The 19447-nt window shown below is 36.3% G+C and overlaps 1 protein-coding gene across 1 annotated transcript in view; it reads right to left on the bottom strand.

The window, feature by feature from the left end:
- Positions 1-1996: 1996 nt before the first annotated feature.
- LOC135111436 (titin-like) overlaps positions 1997-19447 on the bottom strand; it is a 119251-nt gene continuing 101800 nt past the window's right edge. The window contains 1 exon segment of the mRNA XM_064024728.1: positions 1997-10890. Coding sequence (XP_063880798.1) covers positions 8149-10890 — 2742 coding nt within the window. The 3' untranslated portion in view covers positions 1997-8148.

Raw genomic sequence — 19447 nt, forward strand, 5'->3', positions numbered from 1 at the left:
ATTGAACTTGTTTTATCAAAATCATTCAACACTTTGTTTGTATTTATCCAGTCCATCACTCTCAACATTTCCATATTCATGTTTGTTACTAATTCATCTATGTTACCACTCTCAAGAAAGATATTTGTCATCAGCAAACAGCAAACAATATGGGTACAAGTGAAGGGGAAATGTTTCCTATGTCATTTATATATAAGAAATAGCAGCAGCCCTAGAATGGAGCCTTGAGGCACTCCACAGGTGATAGTATTAGTATGTGAGTTGGCATCATTATAGCAGACATACTGATGCTCTGTTTCATGGATAACTGGTAAACCTTTTCTAAGCAATACCCTTAACACTGTATTTGTACAGTTTCTTCAATAAAATTGAGTGACCAACAGTATCAAAAACTTTCCTAAAATCTGAAAAGACCCCAAGCATGAAGTGGCCTTTCTCTAAGGCAAGTGCAATTTTGTCTATTAGTGTAATAAAAGCTAAATTAGGTCCATATCCACTTCCAAATCGTACAAGTTATGTGTATCGGTAAAAGAATAGTCTATTATTACACATTAAGCATCCAGATATTTTCAAAATTACTGGTAAAATGGAAATATGCCTGTAATTACTTGATAGTTTACAATAATTTTCTTTATATATGGGAGTAATTTTTGCTATTTTTAACTCTCTTGGGAAGACACCATGCCTGAATGATAAATTTCAATTTTTTTGCAATAATGCCATTCCATCCTGGGCTTTTATTTTGGAGATGTTTAATAACTTGAGATATTTCATTATTACATTTAGGTATTAAGAACGGTGAGGCTATATTATCTCTAGGCATGTATAATTCATATTCTATGTTGCTTGTGGGAATGAATGCACTTGACTCAGTGTCGATATTTATAAAGTAATTAAATGAATTCGCAATGTCCTTGCTTTCACACACTTCTACACCATTTATATTAAATCTTTTATCTAATTCTAATGCCACATTGCTTGCCTTTGTTTATAATTCCTTTGATTATTTGCCTGGACATTTTAATATTTTTTACATTTTCTTTGAGTGGGGTTTCATAATAGCTTTCTTCTGCTTTATGCATGATTCTCTTAAGTTTTTCTTGTAGGTTTGGTATTTATTTTTATTAATAACTGGCGATAAATTTATCTGATAAATGGTAAATTAAAAATTCTGTTATTAGTGATAATGATATTGATATTGTAAATAAAAGTTAATAAATTCAAATCTTTATTTTTTATCTTTATCCAAGAAAACTTAGAAAAATCTTAGATAAAAATTCAACATTTATTCTTTCTCTTCACTAATGAAAAGTACTGTTTTAAGTAAAATAAGTACATTTGATTTTGAAAGTTTAAAACTTCAAGATGCTCATATTCCAAAAACTAAAATTGTCAGTTATTATAAGTTTGGAACCAAAAGTATCAGCAATACTGATGAATCAATAAGGCAGGAAAAATAATTATTGGATAACTGATAACCCAATATCATTATCATGATAATGCATATGCATTTACATAACATCAAGGTCACCACAAGACTGTCTGACCATTTCAACCAGTGTGACTCACCTTCCCCTAAACAAAATCAAAGGATATAGAAATACATGGCACTTCAATATGGTATGTATAGAAACAGCTTTTATTTTATATTTTCATATACACACATACATACGTACGTGTATATATATATATATATATATATATATATATATATATATATATATATATATATATATATATATATATATATATATATATATATATATATATATATATATATATATATATATATATATATATATATATACACACACACACACAACCACACACACACACACACATACATACATACATACATACATACATACATATGTACAGTACATACTTCCTCATTTGTACACATTTCAAAAATAGGCTATATACATCCCCTTGCTGCAGCTGAGTGCTTCACCCGGTGGGACACAAATGGTCATGGTGGACAAAAGGATGGGAGAGAGAGAGAGAGAGAGAGAGAGAGAGAGAGAGAGAGAGAGAGAGAGAGAGAGAGAGAGAGAGAGAGAGAGAGAGAGAGAGAGAGAATGCATTCAGATGACAAGCTCTCCCTCCACCAGCTAAGACACAAACTTGTTTATAGTAAGTTTTTTTTATTTCTTATATGCTAATTGGGTTTGAATATTTGTTTCACATTTTGATTAAAAGAGATATTTAATTCATAGGTAATGACTTGGACTGCAGAAGCCCATCAAAGGCCTCTGCCCTTCTGGCAGAGAAGTGTGACAGACTTTGCCATATTAATATGCTGAAAGGCAGTGATACAAAAGATGTGAATGTCATTGCCTATTACATCTTTGCCAAGGTACAATAGATTTTTTTGAGGGGAAAAAAATCTTAGAATTTCTTCCAACTTAAGATATTGCAAGCAGAAAAGAGAGCGAGCCATGGCTTGATGAATGGGTGATGAACTTCAGTTCTGACATGCCAGACTTGAGATTATTGACCTTACAATAAGGGGAGCCAATAAGCGTTAGATATAAGAAAGATAAATAAAAAAGATCAAGTTAGCAGCATAAAATCTTTACCATACATGAATATGCTAAGAAATTATTCCATTGTTTTCAATTTAAGCATCGTAAGGAGCAAACTAATAATCAATATATAATGCTATTAAGAACACTGAAAAAAAACTTTGCAAATCAGTATCATTAGATGATGCTTCAGAGCAAGTGTTTACTAGCAGGCTCTAGAGGACACCACCCAAGACAAAGGTCTGGGAAATGTGGTGTTCAAAAGGATAAATAATATAAAGTCAGGCAATGAATTACATGCCAGAAGCCAACATCTTTAGGCAGGTTTTGTACTGGTAGTCTTGCATGCCACACCTACAGTGGTACACATACCAGAGCCACCACAGCCCAGCACCAACAGAATTTATAAGTCAATTACAACACCATCCTAATTTCACTTTCTTCAGTCCATTGACCCAAATATTCAAAGGTGTTGTCAGGTACATTTATCATAAAGTTAATCAGTACTGACTGAGTATTATGAAACAAACTTCCCATAACTTAGCAAATAATTGACAAAATAAATCCTTCCTGAAATATCCCACCAGGTAAAAATTTTGCCATATAGCTGCAAGAAAATAACATGTAAAACTTATTAAAAAGAAATCACAATTTTGTACAAAAGTGTTTTGTGACAAAGTCAGCTGCCCGCAGTGCATGTGGCACAACAAATTGTAACAATATAATACATATCCACTGGCAGCTTTCACTCCTCACAGTCCTATCTGCATAATAGTAAAATCACAATAAAACAATGTTACATATCATATGAAAATGCCTTCATGAGTGTAAATAAATATTTTTAAATACTGCTTTGAGTAAATACAAAAATAGTTCTCTGGCAAGGAAAAATAATAAAAAACTTAACCTACTGCACTCTGCTGCTGCCAAGACAGTGCAAGCTAGAGTTAGAAAAAAAAATCTTAAAGGTGGTGTCTTATGAAAGCAACTCAATTTTCAGAGAGAGAGAGAGAGAGAGAGAGAGAGAGAGAGAGAGAGAGAGAGAGAGAGAGAGAGAGAGAGAGTCGTTCTTCCTTTCTTGGGTGTCATCCATGTGAGAGTAAAATCGCAATATACATTTTTTCTATATTTCTGCTTGTGGCCTGGTAGTGAGGAAATAACACATTTAGCTTAGAACTGAAGACAAGGTTTGGATCCTTAGTCAAGCAGAACTATTAGGGATGGTCTCTTTTGAAGTTGAAATCTTGGTTGACATAGCAGAGAGCAGGAATGGATGTTAACTCAGAATTATGAACTTAATGCAATAGGAGCAGGTGCTTAGCAACCCTCTTCTCTGTTATATCTGGTGTGTGTGTGTGTGTGTGTGTGTGTATTTACCAAGTTGTGGTTTACAGGAGGGGAGTAATCTCATAGTATCTCCTGTGTGTGTGTGTGTGTGTGTGTGTGTGTGTGTGTGTGTGTGTATGTGGGGGGGGGGCTTACAATGCCTTTAAGACATCTGTCTCTTCAAAACAGATTACTTTCTTTTCTTGAGCAACCTTAATACAATCATAGCTAACCCTGGTGCTTTTTCCCACTTCATTTTCTTCGGAACTCTCAGCATCTTTCATCAATTTTCTTATACTATTCAACCTTTGCTTTTAACTCCTCTAAGCCAGGCATAAGTAACAATCTTTTTTTTCTTGATTTTCATAAGTACTTATCCTTATTTCACAAGAACTTTTCCATCTACAGTCTCTCAATCATTACTTAATGCTACCTGTGAAACATTTTTTCCTGAATCTTGTTAACATTTTTTACACAAAATTATTTATTTTTCTATGGTATGGTATGGTGTTATAAAATGTTCTCTCGCCATCTCTCACTAGTTCCTTAATAAAGCTATATCCAGTACTCTTCCCATGGCTGGAAATTTCTCTTCTACAGAGAATTAATGCCTTTTTTTTTTTCAGCTACTTGCTTTGTTTCATCATTCCACCATTGACTGGCTATTCTTTTCCCTCCATCACCTACCTTCTTTATGCCACACATTTCCCAATCTTTCCAGTAATGTCTTCTTATCTTCTTCCTGATCTTTAACTCCTACCAATTTTCAGATTTTCGATAAAACGAGTTCTTATCGCTATTTGGGCTTTCAATTTACAAGTCCACATCTATTCCCATTCTGCAGCTACCAAGTGAAGAAGAATGATTAGCTATTATTCTCAACAATTTTATATAACAAAACAACTGTGTAATCCTTTCCCAAACATGAGGTGACACCTGAGGGGAAACTCTCTATGTAAAAAAAAAACATTAAAATCCCAAAATGAAAGGGAATTACTGAAAATTAATTTGTGCCCAAATGCACTGGTGATTCAATGATGCCATATGGAGAAATTTCAGCTAAGCTTTCCTTATGGTTTTAACAATTATGTAATCAGAATTAAAAGTTTCATGTTTCAATGAAGGATAATCTCACTGCAATAGATTTATATAATAGTTACCAACAAATTTTGTGGATACACAGTATCTAAAACTGAGATGAAAAGTATAGGCTTGCCCTGGAAATCATAACCATTGACTTTCTAGTCATTCTAGTTTACAGTTGTTGATAGCAAGGATATGCCAGTTCTTTATCCTTTTAGTGAAAACACCGAGTCTAAAGATATTTGTATATAACTCAAGTAAAAATTACAAAGTAAAGTTAACATACAGTACCTGCAAAATGTCTTACCTCCTGTCCCGTTACATTCCTCAGAGGGAAAAATAAAATAGAATAAATAAAAATAAATAAATTGATTAATTATAATAATAATAATAATAATAATAATAATAATAATAATAATAATAATAATAATTATCCATCTATATACAAGGCTGGCAATCCCACACAGGTTTGCTCAGACAACAACAACAACAACAACAACAATAATAATAATAATAATAATAATAATAATAATAATAATATCCAATATCAAAGTATGCAACCCTATTTCAATACATGGCAATAGTACCCTGGCCTTTTCAATATCTTACTCCTGCTCAGTTTGCATCTGGTGGACTTAATGGACTTTATACTTGCCAGCTTTCTATTTGATCTTCAGATTTATGTTAATGCCATTGACTGAATGCTCTTTCTTTTGCTGTGTGTGTGTGTGTGTGTGTGTGTGTGTGTGTGTGTGTGTATATATATATATATATATATATATATATATATATATATATATATATATATATATATATATATATATATATATATATATATATATATATATATATATATATATATATATATATATATATATATATATATATATATATATTCCAATGGTGTCTTTTAACCATTCTTACAAGGAAAAGGATTGTATTTTTGCATGGGTTCAGAAATAAACTTGGTGGCAGGAGCTATTGGAATTCCACAATGCTGTTCCTAACAGAAGCCTGCCTCTGAACAAAGAAAACTAGTAGTCTTACAGGCATTTTAATACAATAAGTATTGAAACTGAAGTGAACTTTAGCCAAACTGAACTTTGGGGCTTTTGCTGAAATGAATTGAGTTCCACAACAGAAATTAACAACTTTTGCAGAGCAAACTTGACTTTTCTGAATGTCACCCACCTTGTATATCAATGCTAAAAAAAAAAAAAAAAAAAAATTAACCATGAATTTGAACCTATTAAATGCTTATATCTTGTCTGTGGAGGGTCACAAACTAGACTCAATGCTTGTGAACATGAACTTATATTACTCTATGTGCCTTGTTTGACTCCACACCAATAAGGTTCAAGATAGTCATCAAAGCCAAAGAAGACTGGACAAGATATCATATACTGTATTTACTGATGATTATGAAGCACTTTTCCTAAGGAAAAGGATACTGCAAGTCCAATGACCTCACTATCAAATATTTTTTCTAATACTTCTTTTTGCAGATACTGTATATGCCGACTATCCAAGTGGCAGCTTTGTAATGGCCTCATCCACAATGCACAAGACATTAAAAAAATTTAACATTTTTTTTTTCTTGGTTGCATTTCTTTTTAAGTCAGTTTCATTAACATCTGGTGAAAACATTTCAATACTGCTGACTCAAGTAAAGTCTTAAAAAAATATCAAACTTTTTCCCTAAACTTCATTGAAATGAAGAAGCAAGAGTAGCAAAAAATATGCTAATGGACATTATTGTGAATCCATGATTTTCACCACTTGATTAATATGTTGGCAAATAGCCACTGTTTATGCTGGCAAATAGCCACTGTTTGGATGTGCTCCATGCGCTTATAAAATTTCAAGTTTGAACATGACGTTGGAATGTGCTGAGCAGCATTATTGCATTAAATTTTACCAAGAGCTTGCTGATACTCAAGCACAAGCAATTTATATGATTTGGCAGACATTCTTGCTATGTAGGTTGCAAAAATTGAAAGAATGGGTTCAAAATGGCTGAATTTCAGCTGACAGTGATCCACATTTAAGAATGCTATTAACCTTTATGTCATCGACCAAATGTATATTTTGACCATAGAATGCCACAACTATTGAAGAAATTGTTAATGATACTGGAATTAGCACTGGTTCAACACACCTTTTTCATGGATTTACACAAGCAGTGAGTGGTCATGAAATTTGTATCCCAAATTCTGTTGCGAGATAATTTACGGTTGTGTCATGACATCAGCCATGATATGCTGGAGTATAACAATTGTGATCCTGATCCTCTGAAGACCATAATCACTAGTAATGAATCTTGAGTGTAACAGTAGGATCCAGATACAATGGTTCAGTCACCCCTATGAAGCTTTCAATGTTCAAGGTCAAAGAAAGTAAAATGGGTGAGGAGCAAAGTCAGTGATGTGAGTGTTGTGCATCATGAATATGTACCACAGGGTACAATTTCCCAGCAACCTTTACATCTGATTCAAGATTTCTTGGCCAGGCACAGAATTCTCTACTCTCCAAGAATTCTCTACTCTCCAAACATAGCTCTTAGCTGAAGATACTGATAAAAGGATCCTGATTTGAGACCTGATAGGGCATCGTAAAGAAACTGATGGTGCAGTTGGCAGCCATTCTAACTTATAAAAGTAATTCCAGCAATAGAAGAACATATATGGAATAACAAAAGCCTCACTTTGAAGGAAATAAGAGCTGGAATCCAAAAAAAGGTAAGTTACTTTTCTTCCCAGTCTCAGGTTGCATATTTTTTTAAACACTTTGCGCTCAACTTTAAAAAATCAGTATCATCAGAATGACCAGCAAAGTTTGAACTTTTACTTCCTTTCCATTATGTCCTTTAGTAATCTAATCCATCTACTGATGTTGTTAGTTGTTAAAAATGGGCTTCATGATCATTTTTTTTTTACATGACATCAGAAATTACTTTATATTCAACATAGAGATTACTTAGCATGTCACTTGAAATATAAAACTAGAAATTTTTACAATTGCTGCTAAAATATTGCACATAAAGCCTATTGCAATGTGACAATGACAGCATTAAAGTTAGTAATAGACACCACCTTTAAGGAATATTAAGACAACAGGTAACCCATAAAAATGTAAACTAAAACTACATAAAAATAACAAGACCTGCATTCTTATAGCCATGGTGGATCTTCAGCTTTGAGGTGGGATCATGCCTTCAGAGCCATGGTCTATTCATTCCTTGGTAAGACCCTGGCCTGAGGCCAAGGGAGGGAGGGTAGCCTGAGGACAAACTGGCTGCACTCATGAGTCCCTGCTGGAACATCATGGACTGGTGGGCAGCTAGTTGAGAGGGATGGGCTCCAGCAGTTCTCAGCAAAAGCTCCTCTTGAGCCTGCCGCTGTTGAAAGAACTGCTGGTAAAATTGGGATGTGGGGTCTACAAGACCACGACTCCCTTGGATCATCGGTGCCAATGAATCTCGACTGGAGTAAGATGCAAGACTGGCAGGATTGAGATGGCCAAGAGTCTGAGCTTGGCTGGAAGATATTGAGTTGAGACTTGGAATCTGAAGAGATGGATGAGACTGGGAAATGGGATCTCTTGGATCACGGGACAAAGATGGAAAAGTACCTTGACTTAATCCAGACAAACTCTGATGAGACTGCTGGTGAGCTGGGGTAGGAGTGCGTGGTGCACCAGGCAGACCCAACGCAGCACTCAATCCTGGTGACTGTGATAGGAATGGGGAAGGAGAACCAGATATTGGCCTTGGTAGAGGCCCAGGAGTGATAGCTCCTTCTGCTCGGCCAAACAAAGGGGAAGACTGACCAGTCATCATATTTGCATATGAACGTCCAATACCCAATTCTACACTATTACTAGATGCAGATGCTGATCCTCCTGCTGTACTACTAGAAGCAGATCTGCTTGCTGATGCTGCAGTAGCAGTTGAACTGCTCCCTCCTGAAGAACCTCCACTGCTTGGACCAGTCCCCACCTGAGTCTGTCCTGCACTAACTGACCCTCTTGGTAATAATTCATGAGAAAAGAGATTTGCCTGTCCTGTCCGACTTGCAAGAGAGGCAAAAGCTGCACGATCAAGAGGCGTTAAGCGTTCAGTTGGTAAGGATCCCATCTTCTGCAAGGAAGCAATCACAGAAGTGGTTGCTAAACTTGTACCTAAACTTGTTGATAAACTAGTGACAATATTAGATGGTAAACTGGAGGCTAGACTTGAAGCTAAACTTGTTGCTAAGGAAGTGCTCCATATGCTTTTTTGTGACAGGTACATGTGAGATTTATCAGTGACATGAGCAGGGGGAAGGTCACGACTGGCTGGGCGAGTAACTTCAGTGGGTTTCTGATGAGCAGCTGGAGGTGGTGGGCCACTGTGCAATTGTGACTGGGGTGTTTGTGGGCCTTTGGACAATTGTTGGGGTGATGCCAAGCCTGGCTGTGTTTGCATGTGGGGACTGGTAATTTGTTGATGATAATTTGGCTGTTGATCTGCTTCCAGTTGGTGGGCAAGGTCTGCCGGTGGCACTCGTCCAGGAACTGATAAGCTTGGCGAGTGCAATTCACTCAAATCATTTACAGAACTTATTCCACTACGATCTAATTCTAAAGCTTGACTCTGTGTGGGAGTCTGTCCTCCAGATACACTGTACATAGGAGATGACAAACCCTTTCCAATGGCAGGGTCTGGAGTTTGGTAAGTAGGAGGAGGCTGCTGAGATTCAGGAGTCTTGGCAGACTCCTTCTCAATAGGTCTGTTGGATTCTGGTTCTGTGATGCGGGAAACTATCTGAGACAAATTTGCTAAATTGGCAGGTAAAGCTGAAGTATGAGGTGAAAAGGGAACTGCAACACTGGGAGGTGTTGTGGTGTCCTCTACAGATTTTGGTTCTGTCCAAGGTGGTGTAAGTCCACCAACAGAAACTTCAGGTCTTGCTGCCACTGGTGTAGTGGAGGTGTAATCTTGACCACCACGGTCTATAGCTGCTCTCTTCTTTAAAGGCTGCATTTCAGATTTACTGGGTAAAACTGGACTTGCTATTGGCAAAGCAACTTGACCTGGTGATGCTAATTCAGTGGAGAGAGGGCCAGACTGAGGAGCTGGTGATAAAGATGTTGGCTGTTTCTTAGGACCATCATGAGCATTGTAATATCCAGGTGTTTTTTTTGCAGACTGTGGTGGTGGCACTGAGCCTGTGTTCTTATACTGATCAGTAAGAGGTTTATTAGTATCATAAGAATAGTAACCATACTGTGGCTTTGGTTTCTCTGCAGCTTCAGCTGCCATTGCAGCAGCAGGGGACGGTTTGTCTGTTGGGGTAGCTGGAGCAGATGCTGAATAGTAATTGGGAGTCTTAGCTTTATCAAGATTGGAATCTGAGCTGTAGAAACTAGCATAACCAGCTGGAGACTTTTGCTTCTTGTTAGCTTCAGCTTTATTTGAGTAAAAGGAACTCATATATGGCACAGTAGGACTATAAACAGGCGATTCTGCAGGTTTCTGATCTGCACTCTTTTTCTCAGGTTTGTCTGTATTGGGTTTGTCAGTCATATCTTGATAGAAACCTACTTTTATTGCCCCATTAGCTTGATATTTAGATTTATCTGGATCATATGATGGAAATGTTTTTGACAGAGCATTTTCATATCTAGGAGAATAAGCTGGAACACTTGGTGACTTTTCTGGGACTGGTGAGAACTGTTTTGAGCCAAACCCAGGTGTATGAGGAGATCTAGTCATGGGTGATCGCTCCCCTTCAGATGAGAAAGCTGCAGGAGAGCGGTCAGAGTCAAAGCTATGGTTGAGTGGTGAGCGATCAGAGACACCAGATGATGACACAGATGCTTTTCGTTGGCGCTCCACTTCTAGCTTCTTTGCTTCCTCCCGTGCACGATCTAACTCTTCTTCTTCAAACTTGTAAGGGTCATCTTCCTCATCAGGCTGTGAAAGAAAGCATATTGTTTACAATTCAATCTCAAATATAAAAATACAATAAAAAAAATCAAAACAACAATAGTAACTTTTAAAAGTGGGTCATAAATACAAAAAACAAAGCAGTTGAGATGGTAAAAAATAACACCAGTAATAAAAAAAAAATTTATCTCTTAATAAAATACTTAATGTTGTGCATGATTCTATTTCTTCAATTTAGAATGAGCCTTTTCTACCAACAACTTTTACACTAAGGCATTTAGACAGAAAAGTGCTTCATTTAAATTTTCAAACCAAATGCATCTGATTACTCTGACTGTAGTAAGCATGTGCAATATTCAAATGAAGGCCACAGTTTGAGTGAAGACTTGTGTGCATACACTTGTGAAGTGAAGACAACATAACTCCGTTTGAGTTGGTTTTATTTCAGTGCTAATATTCAGATTTCATGCCAAGGATGACAAATATTAGAAAAATGTTATTTTCTCTGTAAAGTACTTTTTTTTTCTCTCCTCCTGATGATAGGTGCTCAAGTTATCTTCTTACCTATATAAGTAACATCCTCAAGTGCATAATATCCATATTTGTATGAACTGCTATGTAATGAAAATTGTAAAAAAAAATAATAAATAAATAAATAAAATAAAATAAAAATAAAAATATCATGAAACAGCCATTAAACATCTGTATTATCAAATATATCACATAAAAACATATATAATATAAAGTTATCTATCTCAGATTACTTATCTGTGAATATAATCATATGTCCATTTACTTCTCCTTTGAGAGAGAAAAAAATTGTTAAATTCCAGCAGCTACTGGGAAGATGCTTCACTCTTGACCTAGTTATGCTTACCCATTATCCATCAAACACCATTTCTCAAACAGATTTCATAAACAAAGTCAATATCACACCAAGGGATATTCATAACAAGTAAAAAGAATGTGCAAGCAAATAAGAAAAACAATAAGTACTAACCAAATCACCCTAAAAAATTGCAAACAAATAAGTAAATCAAAAGGTTAACAAGAAAGAAATTAAATGACAACAGTAAAAGAAAGAACACCAACCCTAGCTAAAATAAAAACAGTTCCACCAGGACTCATCATAATATGGTAGGTAACCTCTCCAGACACTAAGACTAATGAATCTACTAACAATACGAACTACGCTAGTTTCTCACTACTGTCACGAAGACACATCCCCTTGGATGAAATTCACGTGCTAACAGGCTCAGCCCTGCAAAATGTTAACTTAATGACATCTAAGTCAATATTAAAGGAAATTCCCATCCCTTTATGCAATCCCTTTTACTTAAAAAAAGTAAAGGAAGATTTGGATCCAAAGCTAGTATTAACTGCTGCATGTAAGCAATATGAATCAGCTGTCTCAATAATACATCATAGTAATTTGCTGTTTTCTCCTATATCTGGTGTTTCCTGTAGAATTTAGAAAATGGGTATCCTATGCAATGGCAAAACAGTGTTGAAATACTTAAGAGGTACAGGAGTTGAAGGACGAATGAGAGGGAGTGAATAAATAAAGAGTAAAAAGGTGACTTCTGTTGTGGCCAGCTATTTCAGAGAACAGGCATTAGGGTAGGTTAAATAAAATGAAAAGACCCCTTTAGTTTATATGGATGATGCACTACAAGTGATAAGATTATAATATATATATATATATATATATATATATATATATATATATATATATATATATATATATATATATATATATATATATATATATATATATATATATATATATATATATATATATATATATTTCAGCGCATAAGCAACTGAATCATCCAAAAAAAAAAAAAAAATGGAGTTGTCTTCTGCGCCAAATACAAAAACAATGATCTTAAAATGTTACACAAAATACCATTGTAAATAAACAACAATCTTATACTATGACTTTTGGGGAAGTTGAAGTAAAATAGGAATCTGTTTTAAAAAAAATGTGCCAAAACATATTGCCATTGAAAAGTGTGTAAACAAAATTTGATGTAGTACAACTATAAACCTCTGTTGATATTGTATATGAATGGATAAAACAGGAGGCTGTGTGAATATTCCCCAGTTATTTTTCCAAAACTCAAGGAAGAGCTATATAAAGGTCTTCAAGGCATGGAACCCCAAGCTAAATGGTAAAGCAAAGCAAACTGTGGGTAAGATGAATCTCTCCAGCTTGCAATGTTGTATAGGGACGAAGTCCATATACTGAGAAAAAAATTCAAGAACATTGGTGTATCTAATCAAAAGAAACTTGATATATGAGAGAAGATTGTGGCCAGCAACCCAACACAAGCAGGCGGTGCAAGGCAAGGGTTTGTTTATATTTAGGAAAATTGATTTTTAAAATTTTATAACATCTTCGTCCATCCATTGTTTTCATGAAAATGTACAAAAATAACTGGTGGAAATTTTATTTTAGGTTTAGTTTTGCACTTGAAGATGATGGTACCTTATTATTGGTAATACATTCAAGATATTTTATTCATTGTACTAATATATTGCTGTCTCAGTTGTCTGGTGCTCACTGACCCGAACTTCACCACAGATGGTTTGGTAGTTTGGGTGTCATCTTATACCACCAATATCACCAAAAACCACTAAATTCTGACTGGGATTGTCTTATCTGCCAAAATATACGGTATATATGTGTGTGTGTGTGTGTGTGTGTGTGTGTGTGTGTGTGTGTGTATATATATATATATATATATATATATATATATATATATATATATATATATATATATATATATATATATATATATATATATATATATATATATATATATATATATATATATATTATAGTTACAACCCAGATTCAGCCCCTCTCACAGCTGCCACAAACTCGGGTCAGCTTCCCTAAGCTACCCCCTATGTAGCTCAGTGCCGGGGTCAAATATGTGTATACAGAGTCCTCCCGGTCTCCTGTAACGATTAAATATATGAGGTCACCACCCTGTTTCACCCACCAACATGGAAAGAAGTATTGCAACTGCCAAAGCACTTCAATTTGCTGAGAAAGAGTTGCAAACCATGTTCCAAGGAGGGCACAGCTAGGACAAAGGAAACACATAAGGTTTATAATATTCTGTAAGCTACTCGTACCTCCCACTAGAGACAGAACCACCCACACTCACAAAAACATTATATCCTAATGTTGGCAAGCAGTCTATTTACAGTCTTCCAGAGGACAGGCAGGTACCTCCTATAAAACCCAGGGAGAAAGGAAACAACCAGTAACCTACAAAGTATCTCTACATCCTCTGGCTCCAATCACTAACCAACAAAGTATCTCTATATCATCTGGCCCCAAAGCTCCCAACAGAGCTTCTAGAACCAGTCACATTTAACAGCACAAAACACTAAAGATATGTGGTTGCTGCTACCAACAGACCAATAAGAACCCAGCCAACCACTCCCAGATATGCCAGAACACTTGGCCTAGGCTGAGGGATTGGTGTCAAATGATATCTCTTCAAATTACAGGGGCAAGACAACCACAGGCAGGCTCCAGGAGACACTAATCCTAACTATATTAGGGCATTTGCTATGGGATGAGTTGCCAGTCATTACCAGCTGTTTTAATGCAGGGGTTGATCAACACTCTCACAGTTCCCTGGAGAAGCACATTGTAAAAACCATCTCTTGTGATACATCTTGATGCAGTACTTAAATGCTATAAGACATTGATCCTAAGTGTTTATGCTAACATTATCCACAGTGATGCACATCCTACAGAACAATTATTATAAGCTAAATACTCGCAACTAGGCTCTCACTGTTTTCACATTTATTTCTAGTCTCCTGTTGCATATTTAGTTTGAAATATATTCCACTGGTTTCTACAGGGACTAATGTTTTATCTGGCAGATCCCCAAAAGAGTCAAGTAAGTATTATTTATGCTGACAGGATATTATGATAGCTGAAACTGTGCAGAGAAGAAAGGACTGGCTAATATCTGTCAAGCCAACTTCTCCGAAACACCTAGTAAACCTAAGGTGGGAGATATAAGTTTGCAGTGCTGTTGTGAAACCCAGTCTATACATGTGTTGTGGTTGATTGCACAAAAATATCAAGAAAATGAACTAAGGTGTGAAAGGATGGGTTGTATTTCCAAAGAAGACACTGGGAGACAGGATGTAAACAGATAAGTAGCAACTTAGGGAAGACGTTCGGAGACATCAGGTCAACAAACAATCTTCACCAATGTGCTGCTAAGATTTGGCATTAAAACATGTTTGTTTCTTTCATATGTGCTGCTAAGATTTGGCATTAAAACATGGTTGTTTCTTTCATATGTACCAGGATTTATATACGGGTATGTTAACTATAACTTGAATGGATAAAGTAAGGTCATATAGAGGAAAAATAGTATCCATCCCAAGTTGATGATATGTCCCAGATCTAAGATAATGTGCAAAATAATTAGCTGGTTTTGCCACACTTATTGCTCTCTGTTTGATGATGGTGGCTTTAAATGTTCCTAGTATTTTATTAGTTGGTTTGACAACACAAATGACATAAGATTTTTCCTAGCTGACCAACCTTTATGAATAAAATTCAGTAGGTGAATCTGGCTGTTTTCCAGATTATAGTGAATGCCCCAAATGGCAGGGGCATACTGCCTTGAATACTTAAATGATGCCTAATCAAACAAAGGCCCTTTAATATATATATATATATATATATATATATATATATATATATATATATATATATATATATATATATATATATATATATATATATATATATATATATATATATATATATATATATATACACACATACATATCCCCCCTTAGTCTCCTTGCCTAGATATCTCTGCCTCCATCGATACGTGTATTTACTCTAGCTCAGCTGGACACCATCTGGTTGTGGGAAAGCATCTCTGCCTCATGCCTCAGGCAATGACTCATGATGGTGAGGGTGGGGGCAGTGGGAGGGGGAAAGCAGGCCGTGCCTCTTACCTCGCTTTCTACACAACTCACAAACTCTGCAGTACAAAAACATTATGTTTCAAAAATTATTATGGATCAACTACAGGGGCTGCATGGGATCTGATCACTCTATAGGCGAGGTCAACTCTTCTATTATGTAATATATTAGACTCAACATGAGAGGGAAAAGGGAAGGTGTCAAAATGAATTTGGGAAGAAGATTGCATGAAGTGCACTGAACTTAATGTAACTGGCGAGCATCAGGCAGACATTCACTGCACCTTCTCTCTCTCTCTCTCTCTCTCTCTCTCTCTCTCTCTCTCTCTCTCTCTCTCTCTCTCTCTCTCTCTCTCTCTCTCTCTCTCTCTCTCTCTCTCTCTCTCTCTCTCTCTCTCTCTCTCTCTCTCTCTTTCCTTCCCATTATCTTCTCACTATTATATTGTGTGTGTGCGTGTGTATGTATGTATATATATATATATATATATATATATATATATATATATATATATATATATATATATATATATATATATATATATATATATATATATATATATATATATATATTGTATTTCCTGCCATATAAGACACTTAAGAAGAAAAAATTCACCCTGCATCTTATACTGTGATGATTAGGTTTGGGTAGGCCTATATGTTATGGTTACCAGTACTGGAGAACAACTGACCACCACTGTTTGATCCCAGAATGAAATATATATGTTTATGTATTATTATGTAATGATTACAAATTGAAAGTGCTAAAAATTACTAGATAATGATTACAAACCAACATAATGCTAAAATATAAAGGCCAATTGTTGTAACTCTGAAGCATATCACTCGATGGCCTTACCTCATGAAAATAAAATTATTAAAGTAATGAATAGCTTTATGCTGAAGTCATAGCCATAATTTGTATGAAGAAAGTGGCCTTTGCTGGTTATGTTTCATGCACTTACCATGAAACATGGCTGTGCTCGCAACATGTAGCATCAAAATCAAGATAAGAGGCCTTAACATCCACAGGGAGTGTTTTGTTAACTTTTTCAAGTCGACAGCTGCTCAGGGGTAGGAGCACTGTAACTCTTCAACCAATAGTGGAACATCTTGAATACAGAAAAAGGCAAAAAGCATCTAACCAAAAATATTTCCAATAACTTTGCTTCTTCTTCTTTCCCTTTATTTCAACCAGATGGCACCAATGCTATCACATCTAATTCTAAAGCTGAACTCTTCGCTCAAACCTTTGCTAAAAACTCTAACTTGGACGATTCTGGGCTTGTTCCTCCCTCTCCTCCATCCTCTGACTACTTCATGCTACCTGTTAAAATTCTTCGCAATGATGTTTTCCATGCCCTTGCTGACATAAACTCTTGGAAGGCTTATGGACCTGATAGGGTCCCTTCTATTGTTCTCCGAAACTGTGCCTCTGTGCTTGCACCTTGCCTAGTCAAACTCTTTCAGCTCTGTCTGTCACCATCTACCTTTCCTTCTTGCTGGAAGTTTGCCTACATTCAGCCTGTTCCTAAAAAGGGTGACCATTCTAATCCCTCAAACTCCCATCTATTGCTTTAATTTCCTGCCTATCTAAAAGCTTTTGAATCTATCCTCAACAGGAAGATTCTTAAACATCTATCACTTCACAACCTTCCATCAAGGCCGCTCTACTGGTGATCTTCTGGCTTTCCTTACTGAGTCTTGGTCATCCTCTTTTAGAGATTTTAGTGAAACTTTTGCTGTTGCCTTAGACATATCAAAAGCTTTTGATAGAGTCTGGCACTAAGCTTTGATTTCTAAACTACCCTCCTATGGCATCTATCCTTCTCTCTGTAACTTCATCTCAAGTTTCCTTTTTGACCATTCTATTGCTGCTGTGATAGACAGTCACTGTTCTTCTAAATCTATTAACAGTGTTCATCAGGGTTCTGTCCTGTCACCCACTCTCTTCTTATTATTCATTAATGATCTTCTAAACCAAACTTCATGTCCTATCCACTCCTACGCTGATGATACCGCCCTGCACTTCTCCACGTCTTTTCATAGACGTCCAACCCTTCAGGAGGTAAACATTTCATGCAGGGAAGCCACAGAATGCCTGACTTCTGATCTTTCTAAAATTTCTGATTGGGGCAGAGCAAACTTGGTATTGTTCAATGCCTCAAAAACTCTATTCCTCCATCTATCAACTCGACACAACCTTCCAGACAACTATCCCCTCTTCTTCAATGACACTCAACTGTCCCCCCTCTTCTACACTGAACATCCTCGGTCTGTCCTTTACTTATAATCTGAACTGGAAACTTCACATCTCATCTCTAGCTAAAACAGCTTCTATGAAGTTAGGTGTTCTGAGACGTCTCCGCCAGTTTTTCTCTCCCCCCCAGCTGCTAACTCTGTACAGGGGCCTTATTCGTCCATGTATGAAGTATGCTTCACATGTCTGGGGGGGGGTTCCACTCACACTGCTCTTCTAGACGGGGTGGAATCAAAAGCTTTTTGTCTCATCAACTCCTCTCCTCTGACTGTCTTCAGCCTCTCTCTCACTGCCGCATTGTTGCATCTCTAGCTGTCTTCTACCGCTATTTTCATGCTAACTGCTCTTCTGATCTTGCTAAATGCATGCCTCCCCTCCTCCCGCAACCTCGCTGCACAAGACTTTCTTCTTGCTATCTCCCCTATTCTGTCCACCTCTCTAATGCAAGAGTTAACCAGTATTCTCAATTATTCATCCCTTTCTCTGGTAAACTCTGGAACTCCCTGCTTGCTTCTGTATTTTCATCTTCCTATGACTTGAATTCCTTCAAGAGGGAGGTTTCAAGACACTTATTCATCAATTTTTGATTACTGCTTTGACCCTTTTATGGGACTGGCATTTCAGTGGGCTTTTTTTTTTCTATTGAATTTTTGTTGCCCTTGGCCAGTGTCCTTCCTACATAAAAAAAATAAATAAATAAAAAATAAGGTAGCATCATAGTCATAATTGTTCTGTGACAGTTATGATTATTGATAAACTGGTGTGATATTTTCCCTTCTTCACATTGGTTTGAGCTGCAACTTGGAACAAAGCCTGATTGAGATATTGGCTATGAAGTTCAGGGAAAAGTGGAGCTTATTTTATTTTTTCTAAATATCCCCTGCCAAACTACAGGTGCATCTTACACTCCAGTGCATCTTATATGGCAGGAAATACAGTATATATATATATATATATATATATATATATATATATATATATATATATATATATATATATATATATATATATATATATATATATATACACACACACACACACATACAGTCAAACTTCATGGTTCAATCATCCTTCAATTCAAATAACTGCAATTCAAACAAGTTTAGCGAACAAACTGTGTCCTCCAATCTGAACAATGCCACTCAGTCAGTCCTTTAGCATTCCTCCTCCCCCGTCCCTTTCCCTCCCCCTCTCCCTTCCCTGCTCCTTTCCCCCATCTCTCTCTCTCTCTCTCTCTCTCTCTCTCTCTCTCTCTCTCTCTCTCTCTCTCTCTCTCTCTCTCTCTCTCTCTCTCTCTCTCTCTCTCTCTCTCTCTCTCTCCTCCTCCTCCACTTCCTTGCCCCATGT

The sequence above is a fragment of the Scylla paramamosain genome, chromosome 2 (genome assembly GCF_035594125.1).
Source record: "Scylla paramamosain isolate STU-SP2022 chromosome 2, ASM3559412v1, whole genome shotgun sequence".
Lineage (NCBI taxonomy): Eukaryota > Metazoa > Arthropoda > Malacostraca > Decapoda > Portunidae > Scylla > Scylla paramamosain.